The 24063-nt window shown below is 43.1% G+C and overlaps 3 protein-coding genes across 4 annotated transcripts; 1 reads left to right on the plus strand and 2 right to left on the minus strand.

Annotated features, from left to right (window-relative positions):
- Positions 1–1403: 1403 nt before the first annotated feature.
- Positions 1404–8513, minus strand: fkbp9 (FKBP prolyl isomerase 9). The gene is made up of 10 exons (XM_077008889.1): positions 7686–8513; positions 7087–7232; positions 5138–5327; positions 4802–4947; positions 4229–4418; positions 3635–3780; positions 3246–3432; positions 2566–2711; positions 1948–2111; positions 1404–1867 (listed from the first exon to the last, which is right to left on the minus strand). The coding sequence occupies exons 1-10, from the start codon at positions 7886–7888 to the stop codon at positions 1691–1693; spliced, it is 1695 nt and encodes a 564-aa protein (XP_076865004.1). The 5' UTR covers positions 7889–8513; the 3' UTR covers positions 1404–1690.
- A 99-nt stretch (positions 8514–8612) lies between these two features.
- crtap (cartilage associated protein) lies at positions 8613–12139 on the plus strand. The gene is made up of 7 exons (XM_077008891.1): positions 8613–9158; positions 9311–9460; positions 9877–10048; positions 10224–10352; positions 10519–10664; positions 10802–10885; positions 11679–12139. Exons 1-7 carry the CDS (start codon positions 8703–8705, stop codon positions 11727–11729), a joined length of 1188 nt encoding a protein of 395 aa, XP_076865006.1. The 5' UTR covers positions 8613–8702; the 3' UTR covers positions 11730–12139.
- A 1077-nt stretch (positions 12140–13216) lies between these two features.
- Positions 13217–23556, minus strand: susd5 (sushi domain containing 5). 2 transcript variants are annotated; one of them, XR_013131826.1, is made up of 6 exons: positions 22991–23556; positions 20280–20454; positions 17836–17945; positions 17450–17638; positions 14269–16852; positions 13218–13940 (listed from the first exon to the last, which is right to left on the minus strand). XR_013131826.1 is itself a non-coding variant. In XM_077008888.1 (5 exons), the coding sequence occupies exons 1-5, from the start codon at positions 23076–23078 to the stop codon at positions 15291–15293; spliced, it is 2124 nt and encodes a 707-aa protein (XP_076865003.1). In that variant the 5' UTR covers positions 23079–23556; the 3' UTR covers positions 13217–15290. The 2 variants fall into 2 exon arrangements, 1 of the variants encoding a protein (XP_076865003.1); XM_077008888.1 differs by having other exon boundaries at positions 13217–16852.
- Between the last annotated feature and the right edge of the window lie 507 nt (positions 23557–24063).

The raw sequence follows: 24063 nt of genomic DNA on the forward strand, positions 1-24063 counted from the left end.
ACATTTTAATGTTAATAAAAAAATTAATTTTTTTAAATTTTGTATTTTTTTAAATACAAAATTGTAATTTAATAAAGGTTGCTTTAAAGGAAAAGCATCTGAACCCGAGGTCCATACACAATACTGAATCGGTGGTCAGTGCAGCAAAAAAGAAAATAGTATGTTTAAACTTCTTAGTTAAAGAAAGCAGCAGATGAAGTCGGTTTAAGGATCCATGTAAATGAAATCTGTATGAACAAAGATACCCAGAGGCAGCGTATATACAGACAGAAGCATTGATGCAAGAATAAAACATAGAGAACACTTAATTTTGTAAGCGTTAGTGGTGATACACTTAGTGATGATACACAGTGGTAATACATTTGGTGATGATACACAGTGGTGATGCACTTAGTGCTGATGCACTTTGTGGTGATACACTTAGTGGAGATACGTTTAGTGGTGATGCACTTAGTGGTGATTGCTGACAATATTTGCTGAGGATAGTCATAAACTTGTTTTTGAGCATCTAGTTGAATTGGGGGTGTCAGTGCGTGGTCATTGGTGGCTACTACCTATAGTGTATAAACACTTGAGGGAGGGGCTTTCTCCTGAGTGGGCAGGTATGCACCAGAGGAGACAGGTGCTGAACGCTCCAGTTCCTGGTGAAGCTGATTAAAGAGCTTCATTATCAGTATGGTCTCTTGTGGCTGCTAAACTTTGGTCTGCTGATGAGGCTTTTTTCAACTCTTCAACCTTTTTTTTCTATGTTCATCTTCATACAAAGGCAGCAGATAGGGATAAGGTAAGGCTGACTTTTATGTTGGCGGTACACAAAATGAAGTTAGCAACCAAAGTGGGAATTCAGCGACATGACTTGGAATGAAAGGCCTCTCTCCAGACGCAGCAGAGTTCACGTGATCTATTCACTTCGATCCACTCGTCGGGCCTGATCCGACAGTCTGTTCAGCCCACTGTGTCTATGTCTGGCACTGACTGCATGTACTGTTCTCTTACACAACTCTGGCTATGATATTAGTAAACATCATTCTTTAATTCCTCCGTTTATGTGTTTGAAGGACTAGCTACTACTCTGCACTAGTCAAGAGAATTCTGGATAATTCTTTACTGCAATGTGAATATGAAAAACACATTAGGTTCTGCTTTATAGCTTAGCAACACCTTACAGTATGAGGTAGTAAACAAAGATCTGCTGAGGACACATTAATTGGTTCATGAGGTTTATAGAAACCTCAAGAAAACAAGGTCAGTTTTTAGTGTGTATGGGAGAAATTATCTGGTTTTGATCAACCGTGCAGCACCACTACTGAGTCACTTAGCTCATTTTGCTGGAGGACTTCCAACGTTAGGTACTTGAACATGTTGACAAATGTGTATTCCAATAAACCAACAGATGGACACAGTGGGGTTGGAATGTGTTTATTTAAAGGGGTCTTTTTGTAAAAAGTCACAGACATGTTTTGGCACTCGTACACACTCAGAAGATGTGCTAAAAAGTCTTACACACTGTAAAATCACACACAAACACATGCAAACCTGAAAACACCCCTCTCACACACACACACGTCAACGGTCATCCACACTGCACCTAGTACTCACATTGCCAAACCTATTGCCATGTTTAATCCCCTCCCACTCATAGTAACCAAACACACATCCAGTCCCGCCCCCCGGTCCCTGAGCCCGCCCCTCAAAGCTCATCATGAGACACTTCCTCTGCCTTCAGTTTGAACTCATCGGCGGTGATCCGCCCGTCCTTGTTCCGGTCCTGGTTGCTGTACATGTTCTCAATGATGCGGTTAGGATCAAAACCAGGAGCTAGACGACCTTTACCGTCATTGACTTGCCGGAGAATGTAGTCTGAGAACTAGAGGGACAGGAGATGTTACGCACACAGAAATCGGCTGTACGCAAATGTGAATTTACACAGACACAGGCAACCCGTACCTCACTGGTGTCCACTTCTAAGTCTTTGTTTGTGTCCATTTCAGTGAAGAGGTTGGGTGACACTTCATCATTCCACACAAACATGTAACCCTCTGGAAGACCCTCCTCAACGTCTAGCAACTCGATATCAAACACCAGCACAGCGCTGCCAGGAACCTCCCCATCTACACACACACACACAAACTGTAACAACAGCCTTACTGAACATCTGTTACATGTAATTGGCCTTGTAAAACAATTCCAGTGAGTACTGTACAAATGAAAGCCAGTTTTACAATACCTACCCCTGTGTAGTGGGAGTGAACCTACACGAACAGATTAGAGAATTCTGACCACTTGCGTGAGCAGTGTGGCACTGCGTTCAGACTAACACTCAAGACACTGAACTACATATCACACAGAGGTAATAGCTTGGTAGAGTTACACTGGCCTAAATATCACTGAATGAGTTTGGTGCCCCCTGCTGTTTCTGTAAGCCAGTACAGTCAACTTCAAACTAAACACCCCCCTGCACAAGAATAAAATAAACCACAAGACTCAATCAGTGTGAGAGCTGTGTGTGTGTTGATTGTGTTGTCATGAGAGGGGGAGATAGTATTAGGCACTGAAGAGCCTCACCCACTCCTCTTTCTCCATAACCCAGGTGAGGAGGCACGACCAGTGTGCGTTTCTCCCCCACACACATCTCCAGCAGACCCTGCTCCATGCCCGGGATCACCTGCCCCGTCCCCAGAACCACATCGTACGTCTTCCCATATCTGTATCTACACACACACACACACACACACACACAGTGTAACAAGGTTACACTTAACTGTTAAAATTAGCAGCAGCTGCGCTTGTTTACTTACAGCCCCCTAGTGTTCACTAGTGTGTATGTGTACTCTCAACCCCCTAGTGTTCACTAGTGTGTATGTGTACTCTCAACCCCCTAGTGTTCACTAGTGTGTATGTGTACTCTCAACCCCCTAGTGTTCACTAGTGTGTATGTGTACTCTCAACCCCCTAGTGTTCACTAGTGTGTATGTGTACTCTCAACCCCCTAGTGTTCACTAGTGTGTATGTGTACTCTCAACCCCCTAGTGTTCACTAGTGTGTAGCCTATGTGTATGTCACTTGAAATTCTGATGTGTGAAAATCACAATAGGCAAAATGGGTAACTTAACTGCAGCATGAGATTTAACAGACCAGCACTGTTACAAAGATGTCATTTCAGGTCACAGTGATTTAAGACTCAGAAAGAAAGCACAAAGCATACAGAAGTGTGTGTGTATGTGTGTGTGTGTGGTGTTACTCACGAGGAGTCGATGTAAGTGCCATCCATAAGTGAGGCGTTGTAGTGGTACTTGACGAAGTCGCCACGTTTTGTGGTGTAACCGCACTGTTCTGGCTTCACACTGCTCATCTGCACCTTGTCAGATGGGTTGTGGAAGTCAATGATGTGAACGTCGAACACCAGCACAGCTGAACCAGGGATCTTAGTGCCTGAGACCGAAGGGGCGGGGCCAGAGAACAGGTTAGTCAAAGATGCCTGCAGCCGTCATTCAACCCGACCTCCCAGCACAGAGCTTCATTATATACATTCTGCTTTTTCAACCTTACAGTGTTATGAATGCAGCATGACATAAGAGCCTAATGTGCCCACAGAGGGCTTAACGGGCCATCATTCTTGGGCTGCTGCACTCACCTGTGCCCTCCTCGCCATATGCCAGGTGTGGTGGTATGGTGATTCTCCTGCGCTCTCCGACACACACGCCCAGGAGACCCTGGTCCATCCCAGCAATCACATAGCCTTTCCCAATGTATGTGTCATAGGTGCGATTCCTTGAGTAGCTGAAACACACAAGCATGAACATGAACTCAAAACTAACCTTTGCATTAGACATTTGCAGTTATTCATTTATTGGATATTCACATTCATCGACTCAAACAAAAATCAAACTGAAGTCTGTCAGGGAGCAACAGAGGAGTAAAATACAAGCAAAGTGTAAAAGGTTTAATATGCCTACGGGTAATAAAAGAGCAGAGTCAAAAAACTGGGTACAAAGCCAGAGGACCAGGGAGACAAAGACAAGGGACAGTGAAGGGACAAAAACAGAGAGCCAGAGAGACTTTAGGGATAACTAGACACAAGTGCACTTAAACAGAGGAGTGGGAACAAATGGAAGGATTATGGGGGATGTAGTCCACTGGAAACAGACAGTAATATAGTGCTCTGCTCAGAAAGTGGTAAGCAACATGACCTATCTCCAGAATATGTTCTCCGTGGTATTTTAATTACCTGGAGTCAAAGAAAGTTCCATCCAGCAGTGTCCCATTGTAGTGGTAACGCATGAAGTCTCCCTCCGCACTCTTACGACTGCAGGAGTCTGGGACACTCTGGATCTCCACTGTGATCTCATCTTTGGGATTATGAAGGTCCAGCAGAACAACATCAAACATCAGAGAAGCCTGAGCAGGAATATCACTACCTGCAGAAGAACAGAGAGATCAAGCAGTCAGTTTCACAGAAATATTCTAGCGTTAATATCACGTTAACTATTCCATTGTTCTCAAAGTGTCTTTATCACAGCATGTTAAAAATTATCTATTCCCATTACAATGATCTACTTCCAAAAATCTCAGGACCCTGAGGGTCAGGTGACCCTGTGAGCAAGCCACTTCTACAATGGGTCACACCTCACATGAGTGTCCTCCTTCTCCAAAATGTGTCTTAGTGTCTTATTCACCAGCATAAACCAACCGAGCTACAGAACTAAGGCATCGTCGATGTACCATGAGTCTTCAAAAGCAAATGTGACTCCTAAGGACACTTAAGGAGATTGATTGTGAGAATTGGCAGGATCATATTTACCATCTCCGTGCTCTCCATAGCCAAGGGAAGGAGGCATGGTGATGATGCGTCTTTCTCCTACACACATTCCCAGAAGGCCTTGGTCCATGCCAGCAATAAGCCAGCCAATCCCCACGTATGTATCATAGGTCCTCATGCGTGTATGACTGTACCATGAATAAAGAGCAAGAGGACAACAAGCCCAGATCACTATAAGTAATCATGGATAAATGGACACGTACGAAAAACAGCTGATTGTGTGTGCAGTGTGTGCACGTTTGTCCAGCACTTCACTCTAGCTGTGGCTGGAGAAGGTACAGTCAGCATTGTGGTGGGAGATCTTCTGCACTTCCTCACCTGGAGTCGAAGAGCGTGCCATCAAGTAGCGTGCCGTTGTAGTGATACCGCACGTAGTCGGAGACCTGCACGGTGCGGCCACACTTCTCCGGCTTGTGGTACGTCTGAATCTGCACCTTGTCGTCCGAGTTCCAGATGTCCAGCAGCAGCACGTCAAAGTGCAGGATGGAATCAGGAGGAATGATGTCCCCTGGGGGGGACACAGCAGGACCAGGGATTTTAAAAACATTTTTTTTTTAATCTTTGATAGAATTTTCATGAGCAAGAACATTATAGAACCACAACCATAGAACCATCTTTCTGAGGTGTGTTGATTCATTCTGCACTGGACATGGTGGTTACACAGCTGAAGGAACTGGACGCGTTAGGGTTAGCGAGGGCCAACTTACAACCAGTGTTGCGAATAACGCCGTTAAAAATAACGGCGTTAGGAAACGGCGTCATTTTGTCAGTAACGGGATAATATAATTAATTACTTTTCCTGTCGTTACAACGCCGTTGACGTTACTGGTCATTAAAAGCGGTGCGTTACTATATATTGATATACTAACAGTAATCCGAGCGGACCCCTGCCCAGGCTAGTGAGAAGTAACAGATCTCGATAGGTCACAGGTCACAGTAATTTAATTTGATAGATGTAAATGCACTTTATATAGTGTAACTGTTTATTTTTGCTTTTTTTTTCACAAAGATTTGGGATTTTAAAGGATTTTATCCTGCATTGGTCTGTGGATGTGCAATAAATATCAAAAGTTAAGCACCTTTCTGATCTACTCATTTCAACTGACTCTGAAAACTGCTTTTTCAAAAAAAATCCTTATTCATTGGCATATAACTTTTTTTTAACTGTAATGCAAATAGTTACTTTCCCTGGTAATGAGTTACTTTTATTAGAGAGTAATTCAGTTACTAACTCAGTTACTTTTTTTAACAAGTAATGAGTAACTATAACTAATTAATTTTTTTAAGTAATGTTACCCAATACTGCTTACAACTAAGTAGTGTTTTATAGAGAACGAGCTGAAGTATGGAAGAAGGAGAAGGGGCATGGTGAAGGCAAAGGACATACATGTACACACCCAGGGTGATGGAGATCATGGACTGGACTGACAGCAGAAATGAAATTCCCTTTGAGTTCTTTGATAGTCTCATAAGTATATATGAGTTATTATGTGAATGAGTTATTACATGAATGAGTTATTACATGAATCTTATTTGCTTACACGTTGCTTTCATGTTCTTAATATAATTTTAACCATCTATAAACAAGTGCCCACAGCAGTGGCGGATGCAGCCGGCCACAAGTGTAATTGGGGTGGGCAAGCACGAACGAAAGTTGTTGGGGGGGGTGGCGAACGAAAATTATGTTCAGGGTGTATGGTCATTAAATGACTCCTGCGCTAGGCGCCATCCTGCAGCAATTATAGTTTATTTTCATTAATTTTCATACGGAAAACTGTATTCTGAGCTTGTGATTAGGTGGGCCCAGCTGCCAATCAGGGTGGGCCTGGCCCACCCAGGCCCGCCCGTAGATCCGCCCCTGGCCCACAGCATACTTCCTTCATGTGAGGTGGAACTTCTCTAACTAGTACCAACATGTGGATGTGGGCTGAAAATTCCTTTCAAAGCCACACCCCCGGCCATTCTCAACACCCCCGGCCCTGGTCTCCACCCCCCCTGTCACCAACATCCTCATGTCTGGTCTACAACAACAGCTATGGCTTTAAACTCTTTATGACACACCAGCTCCCCCCGCCCCCATCATTTATGGGTAGTGTAGGCCTAATCCAGGTAAACACTAACAAGAGGCACGTCCAGAAAGATAATATTACACGCTGAAAGCCGGAGATGAATAACACATGGCTGTAATATGCACTCTCCTGTGACCAGCAGTGACAAGAGGAAGAGCACCAGGGAGATGAAGGATGTGATGAAGTGTAGAACATTACCATAACCATCCTTCCCATAGGCCAGCTGTGGAGGCACTTTAACAAGGCGTCTCTCATTCACGCACATGCCCACTAAGGCTTTGTCCATGCCGGCAATCAGTTTCTTCTGGCCAACAATCACATTGTAAGTGGTGCCACGATCATAACTGCAAACACACACACACACACACACACACACACACACACACACACACACACACACACACACACACACACACACACACACACAAATAAGAGTAAGAAAAGAAAAAGGTCATCAAATTAATATAATGCTATTAATCTGCACAAAATATTCACTTTGTAACTGGAAATCAGTCTATCAGAGTAAGACTACTGTTACCACTAGCAGTTATGTGCCCAGTCATCGGTGCATTTCAGAGCTCTGCGTTGCACATTAATTCGTGCATGTCGTGTATTCGTTGTTTAATCGATCAATTCACTATTTAAAGCAGCTATTCGACAACTATTTCTGTGAAAACACAAATACTAGTATTTCTGAGAAGCTTACCTGTGTGGCGGGGATTCACCAAATATATACCAGGTAATATGCGTGGCAAGTGGGCAGACGAATAATAGATTTTTTTTATTTTTGTACTGACCTGGAATCGAATTTCTTGCCGTCAGGAAACATCCCGTGGTAATGATACCGGACGAAGTCCCCCGATTTCACGGCCCGTTCACAGCGCTCGGGGATGAAAGTTTTTTCTATGACGATGTCATCTAACGGGACCGGCGGGGCGTTGCACGCCACAAGAGTGACCAGAAAAGCAAAGAATATCATCCCGACCATTAGCTGTAGCATTGTTCTGCCGTGCCCTACCGAGATTCCGTTACTCTCTTCTCCTGCGCTCCTTCAGAGGATCTCCTGTGTGTTTGAGAGGACGTGTACCACGTAACGCAGCCGCAGATACTCGGCGTAGACGTGTAGACGTGGTAACGCAGGCCGGTCCCTGAACGAGAGCACAGCTCTTCCACTACCTTCGATTTTTTACTCCGGTATCACTTTACACAGCAGCAGCACGCTCGGGCCAGTCTTGGACCAGTCTTGGGCCAGTCTTGGCGGATCTTGGCGGAAGCGTGCAAACGCAACAGCGTGCTGCTTTCTACGTGGCACGGAGCAAGGAGGTGGGACGAGACCTTTTGACGGGGTCGTACGGATGTTTAATTATGGAAAACCAGTAGAGTACTGGCGCAATATACTTTAGATCCAATACTCCATGTCCTATCATACTCGATGTTAATATTGATTTCGACGACTTTCCATGAAAGTCGACTTTTTAAGTCATTGCAACGCACATAATGATGCGGGGAAGAACCGAACGATTATACTACAATACTACAATATACTACATATAGCCTATACTCCTTTTGCTACTATATTAGTACACAATTATACAGTAGCCTGTGGTCATTTCCAGACATTTCGCTTTGTTCTGAGATTACACCAAATCAGTGCACTCGGAGTTGCTGTGGCACGCGGGGGGGATGGAGGGGGCGCGCGGGGGGATGGAGGGGGCGCGCGCGGACCCTGAGGACGTGGAGAAGCGGCGGGCGGATCCCGAGCTCTCGCTGAAACTCACACACGCTCAAAAAAAAAACTCCGACGTCGGACCAAAATGGCCTCCTCTTCGTTGTACTTAACTTTTGCCCTTCTAGTTTGGATTTCCTCAGGCGCTCAAGCGCAGTACGAACAATACAGTTTTCGCAGCTTCCCACGGCACGAGCTAATGCCTTTGGAGTCCGCGTACAGGCACGCGCTGGACCAGTACAACACGGAGAAGTGGCCCGAGACCGTCGAATATATCGAGGTGAGCCTCCGCTTGTACCGGCTGCTCCGCGACAGCGAGGCCTTCTGTAATCTCAACTGCAGCTCCGTGCGCTTCGACGACGAGACGCGCTTTGCGGACTTCCCAGAGCTGCACGCCTTCGGCAACGTGATCAAGCGCGCGCAGTGTCTCAAACGGTGCAAGCAGGGTCTCCCAGCTTTCCGCCAGACGCTCCCCAGCCGCGAGACTCTGGAGGAATTTGAAAAACGGGAGCCCTATAAATACCTACAGTTTGCATACTTTAAAGTGAGTGCTATACCCATCCTTTCACGCCCTGTCTGTCTTAAAACAATGAACACCACAAAACATGTTTATTTTGAATGTTTCACCTTGTATGATTTCAATGACTCCGTTTCAGGATGAGATAATGCTGCTCTAAACAGTGATGTTTGTTTCAGAGTGATAACCTAGCCAAAGCCGTATCTGCCGCACACACTTTCCTATTAAAACATCCTGATGATGAGATGATGCAGAGGAATATGAACTACTACAAGAGCTTACCAGGATCCGAGGAACACCTCAAAGACCTAGAGACCAAGTCCTATGAGGTGAGACGCGCACGCATCCTGTGTACCCATTAAAAGTCTAATAGTCAATTACACAATATGGAGTTCACTTCATGTTCTTGGTCTCTGTGCTTTCACCAGTACACAAAGGGGGAGCCACTGAGACCAAATTAATACCCATCTTACAGGGTTAGATTGTTTTTGAGTTGCAGGTCAGGTGGGTTTGGATTTGCCACATAATAATGACCAAAGCGTTTTCCTCTATTCAGTTTATATAGGCCTGGCTGAGTGGGTGTAAATATCTCATGTAGCTGTGCAGCGATATAGTACCTTCATGTATGTTTTATCGTAAGTTTCTAGATTTAATTCACGTTTTTATGTCCATATATGCTGTAATGGTTCAGAACATAAACTTTAGGATCCACTCTTATTGGTGGTGGTGGTGGTTTCCTCCACAGACACTGTTTGTTCGAGCAGTGCGGGCCTTTAATGGCGATAACTACCGGACATCAGTGTCAGATATGGAGCTTGCCCTGCGAGACTTCTTCAAGGTTTACGATGAATGTATTGCTGCCTCAGAGGGTTCCAGAGATATCAAAGATTTCAAAGATTTTTATGCATCTATTGCAGGTTTGTTTACTCTCCTCTTTCTTGACTGCCAGATCAAACATAAGGCACATGTTCTTGTTCAAATTGAGATTATTCGTCTTTGCATGTCTTTCTATCTGTTTGAACTTTGAGGTACCACTTCAACAGAATAGCAGTTTTCATGTTTTATCTCACCTCTCCCCCTCACTGTTCCTAGATCACTACGCAGAGGTCCTTGAACGGAAGGTTAATTGTGAGAATGATCTGACGCCGGTTGTTGGTGGGTTTGTCGTGGAAAAGTTTGTTGCGACTATGTATCACTACCTTCAGTTTGCATATTACAAACGTAAGTCAAAAAGCTTGCTAGCTATGCATATAAATGAGAAGCTTTCAGAAGCACATTATTAGGTATTAGGATTATTCCTGCGACTATAACCTAGCTTGCATTTATGTGTGTGTGTGTGTGTGTGTGTGTGTGTGTGTGTGTGTGTGTGTGTTTCATCTCGGCACAGTGAATGATCTGAAGAACGCAGTACCATGTGTGGCAAGCTACATGCTCTTTGACCCCGATGATGAGGTGATGAAGAATAATGTGGTGTATTACCAGTACCACAAAGAGAAATTTAGTCTCACAGATGAAGATTTCCAACCCAGAGCAGTCAGTATTTCATCTCCTTATAAATACAAGATACCACATGCTGTACACTTATCCATATGCAAATATTATACAGAAATACACACATGCGATTTATATGAACAATGGTGTATTAATGATTTGTGTGTGCATGTTAACAGGAAGCAGTACGCTACTACAATCAGACAACATTACAACTGCAATTGGTCAAATTTGTCAAAGATAAACTCCAGGAGGATGATGAGGTGGGCAGAGCAGAGAGAGAGAGAGAGAGAGTGTGTGTGTGTGTGTGTGTGTGTGTGTGTGTGTGTGTGTGTGTGTGTGTGTGTGTATGTCTGTGTTGTTATCATTATGTGAATATTTAGTTATTAACACTTAACCACACAATATGTTCATTATTAAGGCCACTATAGGAATTGCTAAGATATCATGGCCACCTGTGACATTCTCTAAGTTTGCTATCACAGATCTAGTAGCTCGCTAAATGACAAACATTTATTGTGTTTTATTGTCTATTTTTCTGACTTGCAAGATTACAGGTTTTACACCTGTAAAAAGAATCCAAAACTCTGTATAAGTGTCCAACATGACAGATAAAGTAGATACATGATAGATGACTAGATAAATGAAACCATCACTTGGCATAACGTTAGAAATAAAAATAAAACAATGGAGATTTTCCTCACTTCATCAAAATGTTATTCACTGCTGCACTTCCGTTAATAAACAGGTTGAAGTGTTGCACCATTACGACAAATGTAAAGATGTCACACAGATGCAACTAAAAAAATATTCCAATAATATGGTTCAATTAAATCCTGGCACTGAGGAGACACTTGGAATAGAGTTGGTGTACTAAACGAAATACGCGAAGCTTCCTGTGTGCTGTAACACTTTTCTTCCATTGGGGTGCAGAATTTGCCTATGTCAGTTTTCTGAGGTACTAGCGCGAAACTCTTTTGTGGTGCCCTCTAGTGGTCGCAGACGCCGAAATGCGTGTTTAGATCGTCTAACCGTGGCTCTCTTGCTGTGTTTCAGGGCGATGTTCTGGAGTTTCTGGATGAATATCTGGATACTGAAGAGGAGTAGGCTGCTGATTTTTATGCACTGAGAATGAAACAAACAAACAAAAAAGTGAGACCAGAAATATATTGAAAAAACTATTTGTGACCTTTTCCAATGTGAGTATGTTTGTTGTATTTATTTCAGGTGACAAGGGGCCTTTAAAAATATTTGTACATGTAAATCTCATGGTACATAAGTGCATTGATGCGTTGATAATCATGAGGGCCATGTGCTGTCACTGTACAATCACTATAATTCACAGGGATGACCCGAACCTTCTTGTTAGTTATTTTATAATAAATGCCAGTTCTCTATTCACTGCTGTCTCTTTTTTGCTCAATTTTAGATTGGGGTATAAATATGTACATGTATCAGTTTATTCTAACTCAAAGGAGTACCTTGAAATAAAGTCTAAAGATTGCAGTTCAACAGTACATTCAGGTTTAGTAGATTAATGGTACATTCGGGGAGATATCTTTAATAACTCTGATGTGTTTTGTGTAACCATTTGGCCATTTGTAGCATGAGCATTACTGTAACCCTAGATTCATAATATAAATCTCATAAATCAACATCTTTCTCTCTGAACCACCTCTGTTGTTTTGTACCAAGTATATTTAAATTCCGAATTACAGGCTGAGGTGCCATAACATTGTGAGGTCCTAATATTGGCTCACAAGCAGGGGGCAAAGGTCGCTTGGCGCACCTAGTTCTAAGTGCTTTTGGCTCCAGCTTTTGAGAAAAACCTTAATGAGATTACCTGTAGCCATTTGACAAATATATAACTTGGCAATGTTGTGACATGTCTAAAATCACCAAATGTCTGCAGTTGTACTGTGGAATAGGCCAAAGTATGTACGCAGATGTGAAATTCCTCATACACACTTCCTCAGAGACTCATACACAAAATTAGAAGTGCACAACTTCAAATGTCCCAATGCTAAAAAGACTAAACACTGGATCTTAAGTTCAAACATTTTGTCACCCACTCTCTCTTTCTTCCTCTCCCTCTCTCTTCTCATACACACACACACACACACACACACACATACACCTAATTTTCACTAAAATGCTAAAAATGCAGACCCATGATTCTTTCTTCCTCTCTCATCCCTCTTCCTTTCTCTTCTTCACTCTTCTTCCCTTTTACTCTTCTTCACTCTCTCACTCTTGCTCTTTCATGCTCTTTCCCTGTGAACCTTTCCTACTATGGTGTGATAAACTGCACAGATACTCCATGTACTAACCATTTTAAACGAGTCTGGTCCTCTTGTGAGAGTGTATGAGGGCAACCATGCACATTATTTGTCAGTACTTTATTTTAGTATCAAATAATGTGACTTAAATGTGTTATATGTAAGCAAGCACTATGATAAATACACCAGACAGTTCAACTAAGTAATTTATTGTCTTCAACTTCTCTAAATAAGTTAAAATTTTACTTTTACTTAACATTTTTTGTTGAAAAGAAACAAAAAATAGGTGCACTAATACACCCACATGTACAAATTATCCAAATAAAAAATGGTACACGTTTTCCTGAAGTGATTGGATTTTATTTATAAGAACTCAGTTAGTCTGTCAAACTTTGAAGTATATTTCATTGATATTCGGTCACATCATAGAAACATTGAAAGAAATTGCATGGATCAAATGAGACATTCCATGACAGGATGCAACATTTCACATCAGAGACAAACATAAATGGGGGAGGTACTGCATGGGGCATACAAGACATTTAAGATTCCCTAAAGATGAAAATTGGCCACATTTTCATTTAAAGGCGTTTCTTCTGCTAGCAGCCTGCTGGGAGTTGACACAGTCCTGAGGCAATGCTTAAACATATCGGTGCGCAGATGGAAGAGTCCTACACCAGGAGACAGACACAGTCACAAAAGCCTCTCTGATGTCCATAGTTAATGCCTAAAGACAGCTTTGACCATATGTTTGAACAAACCAACTGCTTCATCTTTGCACTGGTTGTGAGGACAATCACTATGGGGATTACTGATACAGTTTCTGATGTCCAGTAAGAGTTTCGGTTTATTTTACACAGGGTCAAAAAAGTATTAAAAGATAACATTTTAACAAAATCAGAACAAATCTTTGTTTATGAACTAAAAGGAGTGACCACTATATTCTTACATATGCGACTTAAAAATCAAACATCAGGAGTTCCTAATTTTGGGATGGTTCCTCTTGGAAATGCTGTATACAGCTGATGTCCAGAGAGGTCTAAAACAGGCAAATAGGGCAATGTATAGATATGTGCTCAATAACGTTACAGATCAAATCTATTTTGCAATATTTCAATTTCAGTAAATACTTAAACACTTTCAATTTGATGTCATACTATTTGCCACTTTTTATTTATAACATCTAATTCTACATTTATTATTAGAATAAACTAGAACAAACTAAACTAAATAAAAAACAACACACTTTGTAAGATTGCTAATGAATCACTAGAAATAGCAAAAATTAGTGTGAGCAGGCTTAACAGGCCACTTAACATGTCCACACCAAAGAAAGCTGATTAATACTGAAAAGTTGTAAGTCATACCTCATACTGTATGTCTTAATTACAAACACCTAGCACAGAAGGAGGAAAACATTTTCAGTTGAATCTGATATATGCACAAAATTACACAAGACAATAAAAAGGCATAAATGCATGTGTTATATCCAAAAATTCACCATTTCATACCAACACACCACACAACCACAACAAAAATCAGCTAATATTACAGCTGATTCAATTTTAAATATATCCTATAGAAAAAAATTGTTGTGTTTTTTATAGCATCTAAAATTAGTCTGACATGTTTTTGATTGTTGCTAGAGGTGAATGCTAGATTATCTAATAATTACTGCAGAAATATATGCATTTGAAATCTACAGTTACCACAAAACCATGAACTGAAAAAGGATATCCATCAGTTACATATGCATACATTCTGTTGAAGGGTTGCTCAGACCCTGACTGCTTCATTTCTTCACTATCTGTATTAATATAGAGATACATGCTCAAGTGTGTATAAACTAAACTAGTTATGGTCTACTGAGAAGACATTTTGAAAGAGATGTGGGAAATGATTTTTTGTTGGTTTCAAAATGTTCTTTAAAACAGTACAACTGCATCATAGTACAATTATGACTGAACTGATTACTCTTCGGTTTTGCAAAATATGAGAAACAAGTTCCTTTGACAAATTTAAATGTGTGTCTTTAAAACTCAGTCAGAGATCCAATGCCAGTCAGCCACCTATCCTCTCAAATGCAGTCCACAAAATGAAATTCACAAACCTAATCTAGAAATAACAAGGCAAATATAGACAAATATAGACAGACTCGACACATAAAATGACACGCACACGGCACAGCAAACATGAAAAATAGAAACAAGTATGAACAAAGCATGGATGTATTACACAACCTCTCACTGCTATAACCCTGCTTAGTGTGGAGAGGGTGTGAAGAATTTCATGGAGTTGTGTCCCTAGATTGTGGGGTCTAAATAGATGCTGTTGTTCAAGCACGTACGGTATTTGTGTTCAGACTTATATGGTGTTTGTGTGTGTTAGGTTACACAGTCTGCTGCAGTTCGATGCACTGTGTTTGCCTGTTAGTTCCATTGAGCTGATAGTGAGAGCTTTTCTGCTGCCTCTTTTTGTAACACCACACGCCCAAAACGGCACCGAGAACTGCTACTAATATGCCAATGATGATGCCTGCAATTGTCATGCCACGGCCAGCTACATGGCATGGGGGAACTCCACAAGCTCCGTTATCAGAACCTTCTGGATGGTCCAGACTGAGCTCTGAGTCTCCTTCCATAGCGCTCCTGTTATCGTGGGTTTTGACTGAGGTGTCGCTTCCTGCGGTGGGGATCTGCTCCAGAAAGTGGCCAAAGTCTTTGGTTTCCCAAGAGACACTGATTGTGGGTGTGGCCACATTGCTAATGATGTGAACTTGGGGAGTGGGCTTGGTGTCCACTGGTGCCATGCCTGTCGGAGTGGCAGTGTGCTCAAGGCCTATCCCTTCCTGGCTGGTGCTGACGTTTTCAGGGGCTGCTCCAGGTGTGTATGGCGTTGGCCTTTTGTGTAGAGGCGAATCATCGAGGCCTGCGGTGATCTGAGTGAGGCTGATGAAGGATGTGGGACTCATCTCAACATCGTTTGGTCTGTCAGTGATGCCATGAGATGGCGTCTCTTTAAAGCTGTCGTTAACATCCTCAAATTCCACCTCCGTTGGTCTCTTCGCCTCTACTTCAGTCTCTTCTGTGGTAGGTCCGTCTGTGACAATCTGTGTTTCTTCTGCATGTTCAGTCACTCTATCCAAAATCCGGTCTGGAAGCCTGTCACTCACTCTTTGATGCTCCTCCCCTTGTTTGTTAAACACTCCCCAATAGCCTGTTCCTTCAGTACCTTCAGTCACACCTTCAGTCTCTACATTTTCTTGATAACCATTCACTTTTCCAAAGTCCTGCCCCTCAGGTGACTTAGACAAATTCTCTGTCTCTTCCTCCTGGTAGCCAGGGATAATCCCTGCCATAGCCTTTCCTTCAGGCCTGTTAGTCTCACTTTCTGACACCTCCACTTCCGAACCACCAGTCACACTCTCAGTCTCTGCAGGCTGCCCTGGCCCTGCCTCCTCTAAAGATACAGCTCCCGCTTTCTCCTCTTCCTGAGGAACAGGGTATCCATCCAGCCATGACTCCTCCGTGCTACCCACACCGTGTCTGGCAGGCTCATCAGTGGGAGGCTGTGGTGCATATTCGCTGCCACGATCTTCTCCAGGTACGGAGAGGTTCTCGTCTGTTTTGCCCAGGATGGGTGTGGCTGTGGTGAGGACAACGTGCTCCTCCTCGAAAGCCTCTGAGGGAAACCAGAACATGTGTTTCTGGCTGAGCTGAGACACTGGGTTCTCTGTTGCAGACACTTTAGCACCTTCCTTGACCTTGCCTTCTTCCTCTACCATGACTGGACCTTTCTGTTCTGTCTCAAGCTCGGGTGTAGACTCTTCATGATCAAAGATCTCGGTGACCTCAGGAACCACGGTCATGTGACGTGCCTCTCCCTGGCCCTGATAGAGATGATGATCATCTGGTAGCTTGTCCTCATAGTCAATGAAGGCTTCTGCATCAGCTGTAATACAGCACACACGTTTGTACTGATGACTGCTCTCATATTGCTTTCAAATGATATTCAGTGTGGTTTAACAAAGGGAAACCTTTACTTCTCTGAATATAACACCTACAAAGGAGCAATAAGTACTGTTTTGTCACATATTTTTGGTTCATTTATGGCCATATCATGAGGCTTGTTATGATACATAGGATGTGAACATGGTACAGTTAAATCAATCCCTAAAAAAGTAACGATATTTATCCAATTCAATACATTCCCTAATTGGTTAGTCTAATTATATTTGTAACATCAGCTATATCAGGACAGTAGCAGACTATTTCGGTACTTTTGCAGCCTATTGAGCCACTATCAGCCTATTGAGCCACTATCAGTGTGGAAGAGACTGAAGCTCCTCTTCTGTGCAGCCTCCCATGGATGTTAACAGTCTTAAACAAAATGTTGTCTTCCTAGTGTAGCTGTCCTGTAACATTTACAGACCTATTTCACAAACCTGCTACAACACCCATTAAAGCACTTTAGACCACGGGATTTACTCTGCCCAGCTCCCTTTGCTGTTTCCATGGCATTCCGATGCCAGGGCACACACGGCGTCACCTTTGAGGCAGAGCTGCACCAGGCCGTACCACTCGCCACAGCTGTCGCACAGCAGGCTGAAGGCCGTCTCGCCGCTGGGCAGCGTGTATCCGGGGCTACAGGTGTACAGCAGCTCATCACCCAGCTCCAGTCCTGTCTGTCCCTGGAGACGCGTGTTGGGGAAAGAGGGGGGACTTCCACACGGAGCCCCTAGCACACAGCCGGGAAACATACAAGGTTAGAAACATTAAGACGCTCACAGTCTGAAGTTTAGCTTTAGTTTATTTAGCAGATGATACGTTAACTTACTTTAAATGTGTTTAAATAAGGCTTAAATATTTCTTATAAAGACCTAAACACAACCCCCACCACCACCGAGTTCTGTCATTGCAAAGCTTAAAACTGACCAGTGTCTTTCACACAGAAAACAGGCAACCTCTCGGACGACTCGGTGGCGTTCTCCACCTGCATGTCCACTGCCCGTAAGCTTCCCGCCACACTCCTGCACACCGTGGTCCTGCAGGGAGATGGAGGAGAGGTGGAGGTCCTGCTCAATGCTGGAAGGCAGTCTAAATGGTCACTCAACAGCACTTTTACACCAGTGAACTGCAAACGAACATAACCTCTTCACTCCACACACATGCACTGTTGATGGCGTAGCACTCTGGGGCCAGCGTGCAATTAAAGTTAACTCCAAAACAGACTTGACATTGAGTCTCGAATATAACTCTACAATTTAGGTTGTGTCTCTTGAAGTACTGAAAAACGTACCACCTTGGACAGTAGGAGTGGGAATAGCAACAATTATTTTTTTTTATTTTTAAATCTCTTTTTAGAGCAGTTTTTGACCATCTGCTCAAACAGATCCCCTTTGAGGTAATTAGCAATGCACTGATATCACATTTATGTTCCAGTAATTTCAATACTGGTGCCAATATTATATATTTACTGTTGAGATGAATTTCATTTCGAATATGGGCAATTTTCCACGCACGCATTCCTCCGTCAGCACGTTGTGTGTTTGCAGTGAACATGATCTCATGAGGTGCATATGCTCATAAAAGAGCAGAAGTGGGGGCACCTCCCAGCAGTGCGACAGGGGAACCAGCGTGGAGGCGATAATGACCCCACCGCAGTGTGGAGGCGATAATGACCTAACATGCCCCTTCAGTCACCCTTCATGCCACTATGTGGGAGGCTTGGTTTATCTGCTACCAGCGTCCACATGCATTAAGGGGTGGGCCCTGTATTTTGTCCTCCACTACTACCAGTGATTAGAGGATAAATGTAACACGTTGCTTATTACTTATAAATGACCTACTATGAAAATGTGATGGAATTATATGAAGGAAGCCTGTAATGAAGCTGTAATCAAAGTAGAATGTTTCACACCGACTGGTGATTTCTGCTCTAGTCCTTCATGGTCCACATTCTATGAGGCATATTTTTTGTGATGTTTAGTTACCATCCCTGAACATTAGGCAGGTGCGTGCATACTCACACACACACACACACACACACACACACACACACACACACACACACACACACACACAAACACACGGGACAGGTGCATTTCATTTCTGACTTAGACTCTACAAGTAATGTCACAGTTTGAAATAAACAGTATGCACTGTCCTTTATAGATATAAACATAGCAGACATGCTGCTTTAAAACACATATTAAACCAGATACCTATTACACCCTCAATTTACTGGATTAATTATCCATGGCAATGTGAACTAGACACTTTAATGCAGCTTCATTTCATCCCCTTTTCATTGCCAAACACAAACACCTACAAACAGGAACTCATGCACTCACAAATTATATTTGTCTGACAAAAACAAGTACACAGTACACAGGTTCAGAATATAAACCTAGATGAACATTACTAATGTGACTGCTAATTTAGCACTGTCTCTGTGTGTGTGTGTGTGTGTGTGTGTGTGTGTGTGTGTGTGTGTGTGTGTGTGTGTGTGTGTGTGTGTGTGTGTGTGTGTGTGTGTGTGTGTGTTTGTGACTGTGTGAGGCTGACCATAAGCAGACCCTCTTCGGACAGTGTAAAGTCCGATGGATATGCCCCTCCACTCAGTTGCATTTTTGACTAATATATCTGCACTAGGACTGAAGGTGTTTAAGTCAGAGTTCATGTAAAGGGCAATTTGTGCATGAGTAGGTGAAACTCATGAGCCAGCTGTGACAAATCTGTATGTAATCCCGTTATTCTAGTGGGAAGGGCATTGCTTTTGAGTGGGGGAGCAAATACATTTCAACATAAGGTCAAAGCCATTCAGCACGTTCATAACCACACACTAATCATTAAAAACAGCTAGTCCCATGGTGTTCAACTTTGTCAAAACCAAGAAGAAAGCATGCATTTGAATGCTCCAGATATAGCAGAAATACTTAAAATATTTAAGAAATAACATGTATAAGTTAAGTGTATTCGTAATGTTTGGTTTCAAGATTTGAGTCTTTTGAACATTTTACAATTCACACGGTGTAATAGACTTCCATTTAAAATTGTGAAAGTGATAATTACTCTGGGATTTGGGTGTTGAGATTACAGAATACAAAATATCTGCTGAATAGCAGTGGAAACAAATGCTGGGGAAGTGCTAATGTATTCTGTAACTGTCCCTGTCCAACCGTCTCTGGGGCCTAAATGTCGGAGGAAGGAATGAAAGCGTCCCACCCGAATCCTCATATTCCCTTCCTTGTTATCACACAGGTACAAGTGCACCTCCGGCGAGCTCCTGCTGTTCTTCTCATAGACACAACCACAGCGAGGATACAGATACAGAGTGTGAGAGTGGGGGGGGGGGGGGGGGGAGTGGTGCTGCTCACCCAATGCTGGGACCGCCGAGCCATCCGCGGGCGCAGGCGGAGAACGCACACTCCACCACGGCGTGCCGAAGCTCGCTCCGCGACGCCACCCGGGCACCTTGAGCAGCGCAGGCGTCCGAGGCCGCCTGGAAGCCTGCGTGTGAACCCGGCCTCGCCTCCAGCAGGAAGACCCGGCCTGCCAGAGACACGGACACAGACGTGGCCGACGTTACTAAATTAGAAACCAGGGAGCGTCTGAGTGGAATTCACAGAAGGGACTAGAAAGGGCAGGTCCGTAGCAAAATGGTTCTGTATTGAATTAGGAGGTGGAAGCAACAAATCAGTAACACGGGCCCAGAATGGTGGAGACCTGTGCCATCTCAGTGATAATGAATGTGCCGGAGACTGGAGGTACACGTGAACCTATTGGAGCAAGGTCAGATGAGGGCAGCAGGTCCTGTGTGTCAACAGAAGGAGAAGGGTTCATTTTTATGGGAAGGGTGTGCAGGGTGGACACTGACTTAAAGGTAAAGACCACAAGGAGGAATGAAGATCAACTCCAAATAGGGACCCATGACTCCAGGGTGCAAATATGAAGTCACATATACACACAAACACCACAGTCAGCACTATTCCATAACCCCACCCCAACCAGCTAACAACACACACACACACACACACACACACACACACACACACACACACACACACACACACACACACACACACACACACACACAGACTGCCTGTAAGCAGCCAACATTCTCACATAAACTGCCACAAAGACACACCAACTTCAACATCACTTTCCCATTTAGTCACAGTTTCGCACATAGGGCTAAACTAAAAGTTGGAGGGAGTCATTGTGATGAACCCCTTCAACAGTTCCTTTTGTAGCCCTGGACAAATGTATCCCAAAACATCATCTCATTTTAAATTGTTCATCAAACTTTGGTACATTACTTTAATATTTCAAGAAATGAAAGCAGAAAACAGAGTACGTTGTGACTGTTTTTAAAGTGATTAATCAATTAGCTCAAATTTGCATCATGGATGAGTGCTGAAATTTGAGAACTTCAGTAATATTCTATTTTTCTGTTTGCACTCAATTTTAGGTCATTTTGTCCCCACTGATATTAATAGGATTTTTTAAACATATTAATGTTTTTTTAGTCTACATCTACTACACAATAAAAGTAACATAGTTGCTGAAAACATAAACCAAACAGACAGACAGATAGGTTATCATCTATTCCTTTAGTAGACAGTATGCTGCCTGCATCATACTAACAATATGTCTGTGTATTATTTAGCTTCAGATAATATTATTCCCAAACACATGAAATGATTTATGATAGGCTGGATAACTCAAAGAGAACTGTGAAATGAGTTATGTGGCTGTGTTAGGCAGTCTATCATTTTATCACACGGCATAGCCCATTGAGCATTCAGGTCTAATGTCACAGTTACTTAACGCCTGTTATGTTGATGATATAATGATATAAATGTCAGGAGAGTGTAAAGGTTTCTGCATGGACGTAATTTTGATTTCAAAAGTGGGGGGGACATGGATTCGTCGCTATTTAAATATTTGGTTTTAACCGTAAAAACTGGGGGGGACCAAAACCGGCTTTTGAAAAAGTGGGGGGGGACATGTCCCCCCGTCCCCCCGTCCCCCCCCAAAATTACGTCCGTGGGTTTCTGAATGGGTGATGTCGTTGTTACTTTTTTGTGCTTACAAATACATTTTGAGTTACTTTCACTCCTAATGCTGGGGTCCAGCGCAATCTAGAGATATCTCTAAAAACACATCTAAAATTCTCTCATTAGCTGACTAATTCCTAAGGCCTACAGGAACTACACCAGGCAAAGCAGCGGTAACTGTAGGAAGGAACTGTGATGCTAGAGAACTATTTAATCTGTTTGTGAAATAGAATAAAATAGAAAATACCAGAAAGTGATGACCAGTTACACTGGTAATCTCACAGTGTCTTGCTTGATGTAACGTTCTTTTTCAGGTATGGCTGCCTCTATTAGACCTTAACTTCTGTACACAGCAAACACACCTGTGTGGTCCTATCTAACCATTACCTGCCCTGAAACCAGGAGATATGTGTTTCCCCTTATCTAACATAACTGAGCCATCATACCTTGATAATTCACTTGTGTTCAGGTGGTGTTGTGGTAGAGAAATCAAACCACACACTAGGGCTGTAGGGCGGGACTGAAGTTAGTGGCAGCCACACACCAGTCAAATAAAAACCTACCAGTATGGCTAAATGATTATTACTGGAGCAAATTATAGTCATCCTATTTAGGCAAATGAATCCTGAATCATAGGTGGAGATCATGCATCATGCAATGCTGAAGGCTGTGATGTATTCCAAATAAAGTTCTTTCCTCCCTCTGTCTGTGGAATGTCTGTCTATGTTGAGTACAACTCTTTAAGGATACACACCGTTATTTGTTTTGTTCATTATGACATTGCTATGTGACTCCAGGCAATCGAAGATAATAATGAAATTAAAATAAACAATCTATTAACACAGAGATTAATTACACTTGTTCTCTCTCTCTCTCTCTCTATCATTCACACACACACACACACACACACACACACACACACACACACGATTGTTTCCTCCTGTGTAAACTATCCAGTGTTAATGGTTAGTGAAGTAGCGCGTGAAAGTAATTAGTGAACCATCAATGTATAGACCGGAGAAACCTACCGTCTGCACTGGCGAGGCCAACCGTTAACCAAGCCAAGCATCCAAGGAAAGTCATGAGCGCGAGGTCCTGTACAGGTAATCGTCGCATGTTGTAGGGTGAATAGTCCTGGTATTGGTTCCAAATGTTCCAAAGTCAACTCGAAAAGCTGCGTTGCGCACTCCAAAGCCGGAATTTCCCTTAGCTAAGGAAACGGTGCAGATACTTTAGGCTCTGGAGGAAAGAGGAGGTTTATCTGACCAAGAAGTGCATTACCGAGCTGCTGTAGAGCTCATGCGAAAACTCTCACTGCGCTGTCAGTAAATACGTCATGACTCAGAACCGGCGCGGCAGTCCATGAGAACAGAGGCGCTTCGGAATAAAACTCCTGCAGCTAAGGACGGGAGGGGGACTCAGACGCTGGGCGATGCTCTTCGGGCGCGGTGATAACTACTAACCGTGTTGGTCATGTTTTGCCACTGTGTAAGTCTGGAGAGGCTATTTTGCTGCTTTGTCTCGTCCCCAGGGCGCGTTCGAGATTCCAAACTGATGCCTGTCATTTTACAAAATTAACTAAGCCAACTAAATTCTCGCACTGCTTAGATGATGGTATATATTTTAAGTATAAAGATGTAGATGTGTGATTAGATGTGATTAAAAAGTAAAAAAGCAATAACCGCAGAAAACATAAAAACACACATCCAGACTCCCCATCCATGTTCATACATAGCTTACTGTGTGTGTGTGTGTGTGTGTGTGTGTGTGTGTGTGTGTGTGTGTGTGTGTGTGTGTGTGTGTGTGTGTGTGTGTGTGTGATTGAAAGAGAGTGAGAGAGAGCATGTTTTAGTGAGTAAGTGGCAGGCGAGAGGCCAGTACAAGCAGGGTCTGTCTGAATAGCTTCAGATAATATTTGCTTAAACAGCCGAGCTGTGTGTGCTGGACAGGGGAGTTTGTCATTGAATCAAAGCTAAGAGACACAGTGTTACATGCGGGGCATGTCACTTGTGTTATGCATACACTATATTTCATCTCATCACACCAGCAAACTCCAGATGCATGCACATGCACACAAGCAGGCACGTGCATGCACGCGTAC

The sequence above is a fragment of the Brachyhypopomus gauderio genome, chromosome 6, assembly GCF_052324685.1.
Source record: "Brachyhypopomus gauderio isolate BG-103 chromosome 6, BGAUD_0.2, whole genome shotgun sequence".
In the NCBI taxonomy this organism is placed as follows: domain Eukaryota; kingdom Metazoa; phylum Chordata; class Actinopteri; order Gymnotiformes; family Hypopomidae; genus Brachyhypopomus; species Brachyhypopomus gauderio.